General features: G+C 37.6%; 3 protein-coding genes across 7 annotated transcripts in view; all 3 read right to left on the bottom strand.

Moving 5' to 3' along the window:
- Positions 1-24: 24 nt before the first annotated feature.
- LOC110069113 (dopamine receptor D2.L-like) lies at positions 25-5,109 on the bottom strand. The gene is made up of 2 exons (XM_020776572.2): positions 2,867-5,109; positions 25-1,965 (listed from the first exon to the last, which is right to left on the bottom strand). Exons 1-2 carry the CDS (start codon positions 3,146-3,148, stop codon positions 829-831), a joined length of 1,419 nt encoding a protein of 472 aa, XP_020632231.2. The 5' UTR covers positions 3,149-5,109; the 3' UTR covers positions 25-828.
- Positions 5,110-5,256: 147 nt separating this feature from the next.
- On the bottom strand, positions 5,257-11,977 carry LOC110069157 (zinc finger protein 330-like). Of its 3 annotated transcripts, XM_089287755.1 has the most exons (9): positions 11,762-11,977; positions 11,641-11,660; positions 10,844-10,914; positions 9,739-9,818; positions 9,119-9,245; positions 7,871-7,975; positions 7,432-7,478; positions 6,332-6,449; positions 5,257-5,801 (listed from the first exon to the last, which is right to left on the bottom strand). In XM_089287755.1, exons 1-9 carry the CDS (start codon positions 11,876-11,878, stop codon positions 5,506-5,508), a joined length of 981 nt encoding a protein of 326 aa, XP_089143881.1. In that variant the 5' UTR covers positions 11,879-11,977; the 3' UTR covers positions 5,257-5,505. The 3 variants fall into 3 exon arrangements, with proteins under 3 accessions (XP_089143881.1, XP_089143883.1, XP_089143882.1); XM_089287757.1 differs by lacking the exon at positions 11,762-11,977 and having other exon boundaries at positions 10,603-10,914; positions 11,641-11,666; XM_089287756.1 differs by lacking the exons at positions 11,641-11,660; positions 11,762-11,977 and having other exon boundaries at positions 10,603-11,611.
- Positions 11,978-14,534: 2,557 nt separating this feature from the next.
- LOC110069156 (uncharacterized) overlaps positions 14,535-14,976 on the bottom strand; it is a 26,999-nt gene continuing 26,557 nt past the window's right edge. For all 3 annotated transcript variants that reach the window (XM_020776627.2, XM_089287758.1, XM_020776626.2), the window contains exon 3: positions 14,535-14,976. This exon is cut by the window's right edge and continues 418 nt beyond it. In XM_020776627.2, the coding sequence (XP_020632286.2) occupies positions 14,636-14,976 (341 nt within the window). In that variant the 3' untranslated portion in view covers positions 14,535-14,635.

Here is a 14,976-nt window from a genome sequence, read left to right as displayed (position 1 = left end):
AAATAGAGAGCTTATTTACTCACGTTTAGTACAAAGAATTATTTTTATTTTTATAATAACGTATTCAGAAATATTTTTTGTCCCCTGTTTGGGTAAAACATCATTTATCTGTGGACGAAGAAGGTGCGACATTTGAATTTTCAAACTGATTCTGAAGTTAGTGCGTTCACATTTCAACAGAGAAGTTGTACTTTAAGATTGGAGATTCCAGAAAGAAGGTGTCGGTCGACCAATGAAACCTTGAAATTTGTACTCACATGAACCATTTTTAACTTACATTTTATCCAGAACACAGATTTCTCATTCATATAATGTTCGAAAGTCAGCTTCTTCTTTTAAGTATATTGTTCCATAATATTTACAAAATTGCAGAACTTTAAAATTTAACAACGTATATTAACTTCCGAAGAAGCTAATGGGTAAAAAGGCCAAAAAAAAAAAATGTAATGTTATTTTTGATCAAAGCTACCGAGAGTAAATAAAGTGTTCTTATCTCATCTTCAAGCTACCGTTAAAATACCTCCTTCTTAATAACACATTCGCTCAATTAAACAATCGCAAGGATTTCCTATTTTCGTACTCAACAGGAAGTTACAGCATAGGAGAATAAGATAATATGTTTTTTCGTATCCCGTCAAAGTGCAAAAAAATTCTTCTTTACAAACCGCCAGGAGTAGAGAAAAAACTTTTAGATTAAGCCTTTTTCTACGATTATATTAAATATCTCTTATCCTTTTGCTTTTTTACCGATAAAGGTGTTAGATAACTTAAGAATTTTTTTTTCTCTGACGCATACACAAGGATGCGTGCTCACGTTCACTTAAGCTATTAGATAGTTTCTGACATGCGAAAGTTGGCTCTCGCTCCCTCCAATCGCCGACACTTGCAGCACAAAGAAAAAACCGTCAAAAACATTTGTTCAAACTTCATCTTCACTGTGGAGTTGCACAAGGCATACGCTACGGGATTCAAAACACCGTTCATAAACACGAGCCACATTGTCAAGCGGATAACTGTCTGTGGCGCATGCACTCTGGCGGAACAGATGTGCACTACCATATATGGCAACCACAGAACAATGAAAAGAAGCAATAACAGAACTCCAGTCTTGGCTACTTTGTACTCTCTGGACAGAGGACGCTGCTCGCGCCTGCGCTTTCGCGGCCAAATGTTTCTGAGCATTTCTCCACAACAAATTTTGCCACGCTTGGTCTGCTGGCCACTGCTTGAAGGCTCACTGCTGGTATTTTGCGATACTGGCGCCGAGGACTGCTCGCCTGCGTTTGAAACGTCACAACACGTGTTGTAAGATGGCAGTTCTGTGGAGATGTCAATTTTTTCTCCTTCTTGCACATACAATCCGCTTGGCTCACCATTTTTAATGTTCAATTCGAATTGCTTGGCACAACTGTCAAATGGTGAAAGTTCCATGTTCGAGCTAAATATTGTTTGCTCTTCTTTGGACTTGAGCTTTTCTACGGGGAACTTGACTTCATTTGCAGAATTTTGGTTCAAGCTTGGTTTCACATTCAGTCTTTGTGTCAGCGAAATCAATTTGCAGTCGTTCTTCTTCGCCTTTTTTTTCGTCCGCCTGATGGTTGACACCTTACGAGAGTGTTTTCGAATAACGAAAAAGATGCGAATATATGTAAAACCCATCACAGCAATAGGAATATTAAATCCCACAACAGCTAGGTAGATATACAGTGCACAGTCTTGTGTCCAGGCTGGAGAACAGTGCAAAGTTCCCGGATGATATTCGTATTTGGACCACCCAAACAATGGAAAAGTGGCGTACAGTAAACCTTGTCCCCAGACCACGAGCAAGGTGTAGCAGGCGCGTTTGACCGTGACAATGGTCTTGTAGCGTGTTGGCCTGGTGACTGCAATATATCGATCCAAACTTATGCAGCAAAGCGTCATCACAATTCCAACACTCGATACCACGCTGATGAAACCATTTCCCTGAAAACATAAAGAAATATCGCACTATTAGTTAAAAGAAAGCCTTACACGGATTTACATTTTGTTAAAAGTGCTAAAATGGCACAAAATATTTCCACATGAGAAATTTCGGTAACGGTTGCCCTTGTTTTTCTAAAATATCCTATCCGTAATAAATTTTGGGACAAAGATTAAAAATTCAAAGATCTGCCTCTTTCTTCTTCTTTCTTCGTTTCTTACTCCTGGAAAATGTACTGCTAAAATCCGATGCTTGTTTCTATTCCATGCAAGACCGTCACGGTATTCGTGATCCTCGTGGTCCTATCAGGAATTGTATTTTTCACCGAAACAAGCTGCCTTGATTTGGCTAGGCCTCGGATCTCGATTTTGAAACAATGTTCCTTCTCGGTCACATTTCCCTCAGTGGACAAAACGTTAAACTGATCTCAACCCTAATTTCAGCCGTGCAAACTAAACCTAACTGAATACAGAAGCCAGACATTGCCAGGCTTTGTCACTTTATCCCACTATCATTGATAAATTCATGTTTTACGTTTGATTGGTCGTAAATAAGTAGCATTTTACGGGCCTGAGTTTGACGATTGTTGCGCGCTACATAAACGCCAACTTCACTAGTGACCGCTTTTGCTCAAATCAACTACCAAGCGACCCTTGAATAAACAGCGCCACTGTAACAAAATCACATTGTTTCGTAGCTATGTATGTGTACAACTGATTCAAAATTACACCCGGTAGTTGCAAGAAAATTACTTTTAAGTTCTTTTATTACGATTTACTCCATACAATACGAATACATCAAAGTGTTAACCCCTGGTCTAGAAAATCCGTTTGCAAATGTAGCTATACTGATGGAGTCGAGCATTGAAATTTCAAGCACATGGTTGTATAAGTTTGGTCTTACCTGGCAAAGAAGTCTTGAATATGCGGCGTGTTTGTCTTGAATAATGGTCACCAAGCTAAATGGAATCACACAGGCGGTCAAGAGAAGATTAGCGATACACAAATTCGCCACAAATGTATTGGCTGGCTTGTTTCGTAACACTTTCGTCCGCCAAATAATTGTACAAACAGCGAGGTTTAACGTCAAGGAGACCAGAAGAACGAACGAGAATCCGACCCCCTCCAGGATACGAACTTGAGAACTAAGTCCAGTGTGATCCACTGTAGTGTTGTTGATAAGCATGGTGTTATACAGGCGAAAGAATGGTTTATTCGTTTTGCTACAGACCTCGTTGTGTTACAGATTAGACACGGACTCTTGATCAAAATTACTTGTACAGTTGTACAGTATTGAGCAATAACTGTGACGTGTAATTGCCCGGATTAAAAACCCCGCTACATTGGCTAATGGATAACTGACGACAGCATGTTGCGAGGTCACGTTAACACGATATTCGTGAACTAAAACCGCTTCATTTATATATCCTGATGAAAAACTGCTAAAAAAAACACACAGAAGACTGAATGATCAAACCTTTTCTTTTGTTCGGTGTTTGTTCACTCCAGCGCTAAGCACGTTTGTAACCTTTTACTGTTGACTTTATGACATCTGGCCCTCTGTTTAGATTTTCTCAACAATTTTCACATCAATTCACGCCGTCTTTTCTTTGTCTCGGCTTGTCAAAGTATCAAGCAACCGAAGTTAATGACAAATGGATTTGATGTTTAGAAAAATATTAAAAACTTGATATTTTAAAAATAAATCCTGTAAAATTTTATTGTTTTGGTTATTCATTAAAACCTTTCCAACGAGACAATCCTCTTGGGAATTCAGTTGGCTTGCTTCTGATCCTGTAAAAACCGAGTGGAAATTAAAAAAAAAAGTTAGAAGTTTTTTTTTTTTGATTCTGACAGGTTAGGCAGATTTCTTAGCTCTAGTTCCGTCTGTGTTTTATTAGCAATGAAATTCTTAAGCAAGAGTATTTTTGATTGGCCATATCACAGTGGCCTCATCAACTTGTTTGTAGACTAAAATTGGAAATTAAGTCATGCACTGACAAGCCGACGAAAATTACACTGACATTGTTTATTATTCATGAAATTTAAAATTATTTGTTTTCATCGGTAAAAATTCATTAACAATTTCTGCACGTATGATAACGTAAAAAGACAAAAAAAAAAACAGTGAAGGGAAAAAAATCTTTATCCAGGTTAAAAAAACTCTCAACGACGTTATCAAACGATAGAAAACCAATGAAAATGTGTAAATTTTTCAAATCTTAAATGCGCACATACGTATATTAACTGGGACTCAAAATTGGATTCTGTATATTAAGTCTATTCCGGTGATCTGATTTCCAGTGACACGTTTATGCTCTTCAGAAATTACCGCCAACTAATAATAAGATTTTCTCCTCGGCCTTTTAATTAAATTCGTGAGCCGTCTCACGTCTGAGAGACCAGAGAACCAAGAGGAAAACAAATCTTTCTGTTTGTATTTTTTTCTTTCACCTCGATTTTCTTTTTTGCATTAACTTTTCTGTTTGTACACTCTCGGTAAAACAGCAAATAATTTTCTATTCTTCCTACATACTGGACCTCTGTAAACATTTTTTTGGATGACGGAAATAAGATGTTTATTTTGCCAGCGTCACAGCGGCGAGAAAGTTCAACAATTCAAACACAGCCGCAGACCAGTCAATAACTTCGATATATTGCCCGTGCTACGTTAATTTACCTCACGTGATCAACCCTTGACACAAAAAAATCACGTGGCACAACCTATTGCAGCACGTGGCGCATGCTCAATAAAATAAATTGTAGTTTTTTTCTGGAAAGCACATTTGGGCAGAATACAAGTGCACACGTTTTGGGACAAAACAAAGAAGGAAACACTGTAATACTTGACGTTTCATATTTTAAAGTCAACTTAATTATATTTCAATCGTATGTGAAGGATTTTAATATCATAGAATTAAGGCATGAATTTAAGAACCTAAAAACATAGACCACGGAAAACGTACGAAGTATTGTGATATTTCCTGGAGCAGTGCTCAGCCAATGAGGAGAACCATTAGGAGGGGCGGACATGCAAATTGCCGAGGCGGTGTGGCCGTGTGGTCAGGGCGCTGGATTTGTAATCAGGAGATCCCGGGTTCAAATCCACCTCCCTGCCACTAGATGGATTTGTGTTTGGTGGTTCCAGATTCAACTCCTCCACGCTTTGTAAATAGCCAACTGGTCAGCCTCCTGTCGGTCGGGATTTTTAACAAGTTTTGGTTCAATTTATCATAATTGTTTGCTTATTTCAGTGTCCCAAATAAGTACAGTAGTGCTAAACACTTCGACACGTAAATAAAGTGATCATTTATTATTGTTTTATTTTATACTTTATAGTAGTCTATTTCGAAAATATCATATCCGTGAATGCAGAATTCCCTTGTGTTTCTGCAGTAATTATCATACTGTTATGTATCAATTAGTCAGTTCTTCATTCTACGTATTGTGGAATTTTTTGCTTTTTGTTTTTTGTTTTTTGTTTTTTGTTTTTTGCATTTCCTTTGGGTAACGCATAATTTCGAAAGATTTCTTTCACTTTGGTTAAGACTCTTGAACTTTTAGTCGAGATAAGTTCTCGGCCACCTCCGCTATTTCTTCGTTGGTACTGTGACGATCGTCTTCATCCTCGTCTTCTTCATCGCCATCTTCCTCGTCTTCATCGCTGTCACTTTCATCGTCTTCTTCGTCATCTGCGTGGCTAGTGGTCCCGTAAGAGTACCCGCTGGACCCGTAACTGAACCCGCCTGACCCGTAACTGAACCCGCTTGCTCCGTAATCATCATCATAGTCATAACCGTCCACGGTATTTCGTTGTCGGGAATACGCGTAGTTACGGGCTGAAATAAGATACATCCGAATTACAGTCGAACCTCGTCATAACGGCCACCTTGGGGACAGAGGAAAGTGGCCGTTCTAGGGAGGTGGCCGTTATGGAGAGGTAGAGGGTAAAATGACTTTTTTTTTCGGGGGTACAACTTTCTATATTCAAAACCTGCTTACTGTAGCATTGAAATACCTAACACAAACAAAGTATATCAATAAAACAGAAACCAAACAGAAACAGAGACCAACGATGCTCGGTATCGATCAAATTTGATGACGTTTTCCAATAAAAATGGGGATTTGTATGACCGTTTGCCAGTCGTTGATTAACGGGATGTTGTCGAGTGGTTATTTTGGCAGTCAGGACGCGCTTTAGTAGCCGTTGCCGTTGTGGTGAGGTGGCCGTTGTAGACAGGTTTAAATAAGAGTAAATGTAAGAACCTTCCGCTGGGACCGAAAAGGTTTTGAACCCTTACACTGATAACTGCGGTACAAATCACTTGATATCCGGACTCACCGTGCACTAACAGAAATATTGACTTACTAGACATGCTTAGATCCTTGGTTTCTCTTGTCTCATATCCGCATTTAGGACAGGGAATAGGCTGTCCCCTAGTGTACTTTAACCCCTTTCTTCTCACATGGTCTTCACAGAAACAAATCTTTAAGAAAAATACACAAGGTGCTGTGACTAAGCAAGAGGTCCAGTTTCCTCTCAGTGCATAAAGAGGAGAGAAAAGTGTAGGAAAATGTTTTTATTGTCCCACATAAATTCACAAGCTGCAGTTCAATGCTGGTGTTAATAAGATTGCTCTGAGAAAAGGACAATGCTCAAAACGTCAGCTTCGGTGGGTAATTTTCCTTTAATAACTTCAAGCTGATGAAAATAAATAAATAAATAAATAAATAAATTACAATATCTAGAAAGCCACGTCAGCCTTAGCTGGTTGTCAAGGGAGTCCCCCATCCTGGTCGAACAGAATTTTGAAATGTCGTTTTCTGTGAAGGGAGGAAAACCGGAGAATCCGGAGAAAAACCTTCGGAGCAAGGCGAGAACCAACAACGAACTCAACCCACATATGACACCAGGCCGGAATCGAACCCGCACCACATTGGTGGGAGGTGAGCACTCTCACCACTGCACCATCCCTGCTGCAGAAGTTCTGCTCCTCTGCTAAAGAGTGAAGCCTTTCACTTGTCCACTGACCCAGCCCAACAGTTTCTTTAGAAACTGATACTCATTTGATCACAAATATATTTAACATTTATTTTAATGTATTGTTAATGTAGTGTTCCCTTGGGTGTTTTAGAATGGAAAAGGTTGCAGATTTTGTCTTCAGTTCTTAAAGGGAACTGCATAACAACACTTTGTGATTCATGAATTATGGGGAAATTAACATTCACACTTAAAGAGAAAAGGGGAGTGCAGCAACTAAATTTAAAAAATCTGAAATTAGCTGATCAAATATAACTTGGGTAAAGGGATTTTTCAACGGGTTTTGACTTTCTATAGTCAATCAAACTTTACTATTTACATGTACTTAACTCATCCCCACTGCCACCCCCTCCCCCTCCCCCTCAAAGTTGTCTGAAGTGAAATACATGTAAGTGGTGTAAACAATAGTAAATGTAAACAATACTTACCTTGCACTTAAGACATGAATACTGTCCCAACTTGTTGCAGGAGCCACCTTAAAAATAGCAGATGAATACTTTTAATACCTAAATCTGACATGCAGTCACAGTCTTACTGATCACTGCTGTTACTTAGTTAACTGTACAAAAAACTTTACATGTTTTCTTGAGTAATGGCACTGTGAGACAGCATAACTTATAACAACAAACACCACATTGTGTGAAACAAATTATCTTGTTCTTCTTTAAAAGGGATGGAACATTAGAAATGTTACAGGGGTGTGGGAAATACAAAACAAAATCATTCAATGCAAACTTGTAAAAAAAATGCCAATTGAGCACCTGAAAAAATGCCTAAATTGAAGGCTAGATAATGTTCCTGACCTGCATTCATTCACACTGTTCAGTGTAACTACAAAGAAAGAGGACAGCTCATTTGAAAACTTACATTTTAATGTCTCAGATTCTAACACTTGACATTTGGCTTGATGTTCAAACTGGTCATCTTCACACAAGAATGACGCACAGAATGAACACACAAACACACGACCACCTGTGGAAAACAGGATAACATGTAACATCATAACTGGTAGAACAAAACATTTAAACACATAACTGTTTCATTTACAAGAGTGGAAAGGTTCAGAGATGGAAATTTTTTCCCTACTTCATCCCAGGGGGCTCTCATATGAAAAGATCATGGATGCTCGTTTTCTCGCTTAGGGGTATAAATCAAGGATTCTGGTCTCACTTAGGGCCTCCATAATAAAACACAACTATTTTTAGCTGTCAAAGTATCTTTTAGGGTGCACTTGAAGAAAAAATGATAACAAAAAACTCTCATTTCGGGCTTGAAATTCCGACGGTCTCTCAAGCCAAATCTACTAGCACGGGCTCCTTTCCCAAACAGCAGTCTGTAAATGAGCCTTTTCTGTTTTAAGTGGTATCTCTTGCAGGTCAAATAAAGCTCAAGCCACACCCAGATTGATCTCCTTCAGGGGTTTAATTCAAATTTTCCGACAAGCATCCCCGACCTTTTCATATGGGATTCTCCTCCAAGCACTTCAAATGGTGAGGGTGAGTCATCATCATAGCAATAATTTGCACACTGAAGACAATTCTTGAACAAAGCCTCACTCACCTGTCTGTAGGCTTTCTACTTTCTTTAAAGTATCCTCTCCACATGAGTGTATTTTTTTTTTCTTACATTAAAAATTGTAATATCTTTTTGGGTGACAAAAGAAATATATAAAAAGAAATTTTGTCATATGGAAATTTGGGATCTTTTAAAGTGGATCATTTTTGGCCATACATCTTGCAATAAATTTTAAAAAAAATCTTGCAATAAATTTGTTTAGTTATTAAGTAAGAACACATTGCAAAGCATATTTTTCAAAAATATGTATGCACTGTAGGTAATCATATGAATGTGAGTGCAATTAAGAATTACACTATGAGTGATATGTGAAAACTCTCTCAAAATTGCATGAGCCTTTAGGCGAGGGCAATTTGAAAGAATTTTCAAATATCACGAGTTGTGTAAATCCTTAATTTATTGCACGATCCTTCATACGATTATTCATTTATCATATGACTGGAAAAAATCACATTAATTTGCACTGCAGTGCAAATTAAAAATTAGCCAATCAAAACGAAGTAATTTTTGCAGTTATATAATATGAAGGATAATACATACCATGATCCCACACCCCTCGCTCACACTCAATGCATTCACCCTCTCTGAGTGCACATTCACATGCATGAGTTGTTAAGCATTTTTTACTATGACAGATAAACGCCTCACAGAAATCACAAATGGCTCCCTATGAAAAACAATAAAACATAATAATATTAAAAATGCAACTTAATTTCCCTATTTATTTCAATAACGCATCAGTTATCATTGATAATTATTGCAAGATGTTACAATGCTGTGCCAGAAAATTCTACTAAATAATAAAAATAGCATACAACAACGAACAAGGAGAATTAATTAAGCGGTTTTCACTATTATATCAATAACAATTTGAATTAGCTTTAGTTTTGAATTAGTACCCTTTGTTATTGGTTTAAAAATATCTCACTCTACTTTTTGATTCAATCAGAAGTAAAACCAAAACCAATCACAATTCACTCAACTCCTTCTCCCAGGCTTTGTACCAGCTACATGTATTTGGTTTGGGTTTGATTGGCTCACCAGATTTTGTGACTGGCCAAAATATTTTTCTGTTTTTCAACACTCAACTGAAAACTGCTCTATTTCTAGCTGCTCTGAAAGGGTTAACAAATGGTAAACAGCACACAGCTTACACTTACCACCATCCCAAACCCAGTGGTAAAATTTGTTCCATGTTTGACTACACAGTCTCCAGTTTTTGACATGCATTTTGTCTTACCTACAAAATAATTAAAAATATATATACTATAAGCAAACTATAACATTATACACTTAACTGCTTGTCCCAAGGGGAAACAGGTTTGTTTTCCAGAGACTGTGAATGTTCCCCAAGATGAAGTCGAGATTCAAGGGAAAACAAAACTATCTGTTTCCGAAGGGACAAGTAATTAAGTGTTTTGTTATATGGCTGGAGTTAAGTGTAAAGTAGTAAGGTAAGAAGAAGTCAAAGTAACCTGCGGTTAGTGGGAATGTAGGCTAAAAATTGCTTCATTTAGCCATTGCCACGTGATCGTAAATCAAATGCCCATTTTAGATTCTACTAAACTCTAGCTACAGTGTATAACAAAACAATTCATTTCACTAACTTACTGCTACTGGCCTGTCAGAATTTATTAGCCAAAACAATTTTTAGCTAGCCAGATTTTGCACTAGCTCATCAGGTTTTAGAACTATTAAATGTATTTTTCTTTTATCTGGAATTAAAACTGTTGGTATTGGACAGGTTAAAATATAAAAAAAACATTCTGCAATCTCTATACTTTATCTTTGGTCTTCCCTAAGCTTAAAATTTGCTTTCATTGTTTTAAAATATCAAACTGATATTATTACATGAAAAGAACTACAACTCCTTGATGTGTAACAAATTATGTGAAGATGAAGATATGGAAGTCTCTTAACTGATAGAGAAGTTCTCTGAATTAACAGAGTTTTTGTTTATTAATAATAGTATTCTAGTCACTTCTGTGTGTGCACAATTACACCGTTACTTTGTTTTCTATTACCTGTAGTTGTTTCCATTGTTTTACTTGTACCTTTTGTAATTTTGCCAGAAATTATTATTTCCTTTTAATTCCTTTTTTTCTTTCTTTCTTTTTTAATATAAACTCTTGCCCTCGCCTCAATTATTGGTTCTGGAACTAGTAGTTGCAGGGGCAAGCAATTCTTGTAATTCTATATAAGAAAATAAAATAAATATAAACCAAAGTTCAAGTTCAAGACCAAGAACCATAAAATACAACTCACCACAGTTTCCACACATAGGTAACTTTTGAACTGAGGAACAAAAATAACAGAAGGCTCTGTTTTTCTGACGTCTATGAAAAAGAAAACTAATGTTATCCACATGAACAAAGTGTCTGAGGCACCTAACTTTCATTTCACAAAATACCATTTCCAAAAAGGTTTCTTCATATTAAAATTCAAATATATCTGAAAACTACATATACCTGACAGACCATAGAAATCTTATTAATAGCTGCAAACTGAGCTTGGTTGCTAGAGGTGCCTCTCTCATTATATTGTTTGCCAAGATACAATAGAATACATCACAACATTTTTATGGATTCCTGATTCGTCCCTTTTTGTCCAGGAGTGGTGTGGGTAAAATTTTGGGCAAACCAGATACAGTGATTTCTTCCCGTTGGAAGGGTTCCAAGATTTTCTCTACAGCTAAGATCTTTTTTTTTTTTCTTATCTCTTTTCCCCAGACAGGAATTTACAATTATAACCTCATATATCAACCCGCACGTACTAATAAAATTCTGAAGAGCAATGCAATATGGCTGAAAAAATCATTTCAACGACATTAATTATTTTTTAGTATTGTTTCAAAAGTGCCGTGGAACCCCGCCTTACGCCCGCCCCGTTGATACAACTATCTCTTTTTTACGGCCACTTTATACTGGCCCGAACAAAAGCTCAGCTAGATACTTTGTTAGTTCAAGAACCCCTTAAATACGTACGGTCATCCCGTTAAAACGGCCAGACTTTCGTTGCCCGTTGATGACCGGATTAACGGAGCTCCACTGTATCAGGCTTACCTTTTACATTTATCACATTCCTGGATAAAGACAGACAGAGCAAAATGATTAGTGTTTCATTTCTAGGCACACTAGAACAGTCACGAGATCACACGAGGCATGACGCGCCGTGTTAACTTACCATTGTTACATTACAGAAATACTCAGTGATCGGTCGGTCTCGAGCTTCTCTTATTCCTCGCTGACGTTCCTTCTGCTTTTCAGCTTTTTTTCGAGCTCCTGTCTTTTTCTTCGGCATTTTGCTCTTGTATTCTATAGACTTCAAAACTTCTAGAATTTTGAGAGGCACGTATAAAAGGAATCCATGATGGTATTAAAACAGGCAGGCGTTTCTTTCATGAGGGAAGTCTGGGGCGATTACACAGAGGAAAACCGCTGTCCACAAGTCATGTAGCCTGGGCAATAAACCGAAGGGAATTTTTTTTTTTTTTTTGGAACACCCATATAAAAAGCCGTGGGTGCTCGTCGTACCTTTTAGACGGATTCCGCTGAAACTTCGAGCAATAAGTGCAAAAATTATTTACTAAAATTCTACTTAGGGCACGGTAACTTTTTGAATACTATTTGAAACATCTCACTATAATTCATTTCTCTAGGTGACCCCGCGGTTAAATCCCCAAGCATTCTCGAGAAATGTAATGTCAAACTTCGTAAGAATGCTTAATGCGTGTGTTATTGAGTTTTCAACTAACGCGAGACGTCCGTTTTAATAGAAATATGGATAACTTCAAGTTCAATTTTCAATTTTCTCGCCGGGTCAGGTTGAGAGCTAAGGTCTCGATAAGATCTTCCTACCTTTATTCAAAATATAACCATGCCATGAGGTTGTTTTGGTAACTTAACTTTTGCCATTATTGTTCGAATTTTCTGCGGAAATCATCTTTAAAAAGCGGTTTTGGTACCTAAAGGTGGTCAACCTCAAAAGGTCCACAGCAGCAGCTTTCGCGGTATCTTTTACGGTACTGAGCCGAAAAAAAATATTTGATAGAGTAAAAGGCATTCGAACAAAGCAATGTCTTTTTTGTCATTAAAGATTACGAAAGCGTCAGTAATGTGTAGTTTAAGGGGTGAAAAAATTTCAAGCCACACCCTCAAACAATATCTTGGTGCTCCTTAAGGTGGCCGAACACAGTTTTCGCGCGCGCTTTTGCCGACGCAATTCAGCGCGCGCACAAGGATTGCAAAAACAAACATGCCGTCAATAGAGCGATCATTTTATTTACTCAACACCCGCAGTATCTGTGCTATTTTCCTCTGTAATTGAACGCAACGTATTGATGGCTTTAGTCTCTTATTACAAATATATGTTAGAAAAGGTAACGATGTAAACAACCCAGCAATTCTCAGCTTTTTCTTTCTTACCGAAAGAACCCAGTTAAATGCAGCGCATGCGTAGTAAGTCAAAAAAGTGCGATTGAATGAATATTGCACTCTCGGAAATACGCCTATTTCTCGAGAACCACTCATTAGAATTTCACGAAATTTGGCACGAAAATTCTCCAGGAAATAAGTAACTGGAGTATCGAAAATTGAACTTTAAAAAAAGGAAATTCTAGATATTCCAGTGAACCTTCAACAAGGGATAATTAAAGATCTCTGTTAAATTATTAGCAAAATGGTGTTAACTTGTGAGAATCGTTACAAACTTGTTACATGCAAATTATAAAGAAAATCTAATGACTAGATTTTCTGCAAATAAACGAAACCGATTTTAAAGGCCTGTTTAAATTTATTCATCTTGCCATGGAAACGACACATACGTCAGCTTCACGATCAAAAAACCAAAGTTTGGGTTGTTAACTAGCTTGTGGCCATTTTTGACGACCGAGAGATCAAGGGTTTTAGAGAAAAGGTGAATGAAACACTGACATCAATAACTGTGTTCAGCCATCTTAAGACGAGCACTCCCGTCCTTTTTATATTGGACTTCCCGGAGTGCGGGGACAGCCAGGAACCAACACATGACTCCTACAGACACTTAAGTCACTTTGAACTGTTCAGTTCAAGACCACTCTAAAGTTGATACGCAAAACTACGTCCTAGCTGTTACCTACTAATTACAACATATCGTACACGCATTCGATCTGCTTAACATCTGTAATGTTTACGTACAACAGTTATTTGCAAACTTGCAGTACTTACTTAAATACCTGCAACTAAATGTAACAAAAATGCGTGTTCGATACTGAAATAAGCGCAAAAATAATTCTAAAGAACGGTACAAAAGTGTCAGAAACAAGAAAGCTTAGGAAAGATTCTTGTTTTTTAACTTTTTGCAAAGTTTGAAAATTTTAAACATGGCAAACAAACGTAACGAAACTTTCCAGTACCTTACACTTAATTATTTGCAGTGGTGGGTTTCATTAATCAAAAACAGCTCCTTTTTTCAATTGCAAAATGTCACGTACTGTGTATGTTAAAGGACCCTAGTCAACCATGCCATGCCATCGAAATTATTGATATTGCATGGTAAAGCAAAATCTTGTTGCTTTACTGTAACTTCTGATCCTGAAAGTATGTTTAGTTATCTTTAGTAGTTTCACGTAATATATCAAACACGAGAGACTGTGTTTCATCGGGATATCCAAACACCGTGAAGAGAGTTGAAAATACGGTACGCAGCGGAGTATATTTGACGAAATTCAAAGTGTTTGGACAGCCGGTGTAACACTGTCTCGAGTGTTTGATATATCTTCTCAATCGAAACAAAAACTAAGGAGTAAACAGATAAGTAAAAACGTCAAAATCTATGTTAATTAAGACCGGGTATCCAAACCTCCTTCACGGTTGTGATTTTTTTGTTTTAACTTGATGTATTATTAATGAGTTTGAGAAGATAATTTACTTCGTTCTGACATGCTCCGAATAAGATATAATAGTCAAACTCTCGCATGTGAACAAAAACAAAGGTGTGGCTGACTAGGGCCCTTTAATTACGCAATTCTCTTTCCACAGCCCCCATAGAATCTTGCCCCTTCCTTTACTTCCGTCTTCCTCATCCCTGTTTTTCACGGCCGTAAACATACATCCCTGTTGAATTAAACCAAGTGGGATTTTCTACGCAAGGCTTAGGTTCAAAGTTGTACCCTGCAGCAAACGCACGATGGTTAAATCTCGTAGTCGCGCAAAACTTTGAAAAGGGAGGTAGAGTCAGCGAGGCTAGATCTTTTGCACCATCGTTGGCAGTAAGGTCAAATTCTCTCATTTTCCTCTCGTATGTACCGTGTATTCCAATATACGCGTCGCACACGTTTGTCTTATTTTCAAAAAATAGCAAAAAGGACGCTGGTGGATTGTGATGCAGCCTCGAGTCATGGAAATACGTCTTGTTCATGT

The sequence above is a fragment of the Orbicella faveolata genome, unplaced genomic scaffold (assembly GCF_042242905.1).
Source record: "Orbicella faveolata isolate gen_17 unplaced genomic scaffold, um_ofav_v1 contig_15, whole genome shotgun sequence".
Taxonomy (NCBI): domain Eukaryota; kingdom Metazoa; phylum Cnidaria; class Anthozoa; order Scleractinia; family Merulinidae; genus Orbicella; species Orbicella faveolata.
The sequence above is the reverse complement of the archived record's forward strand: the minus strand, read 5'-3'. Positions and strand labels throughout refer to the sequence as shown.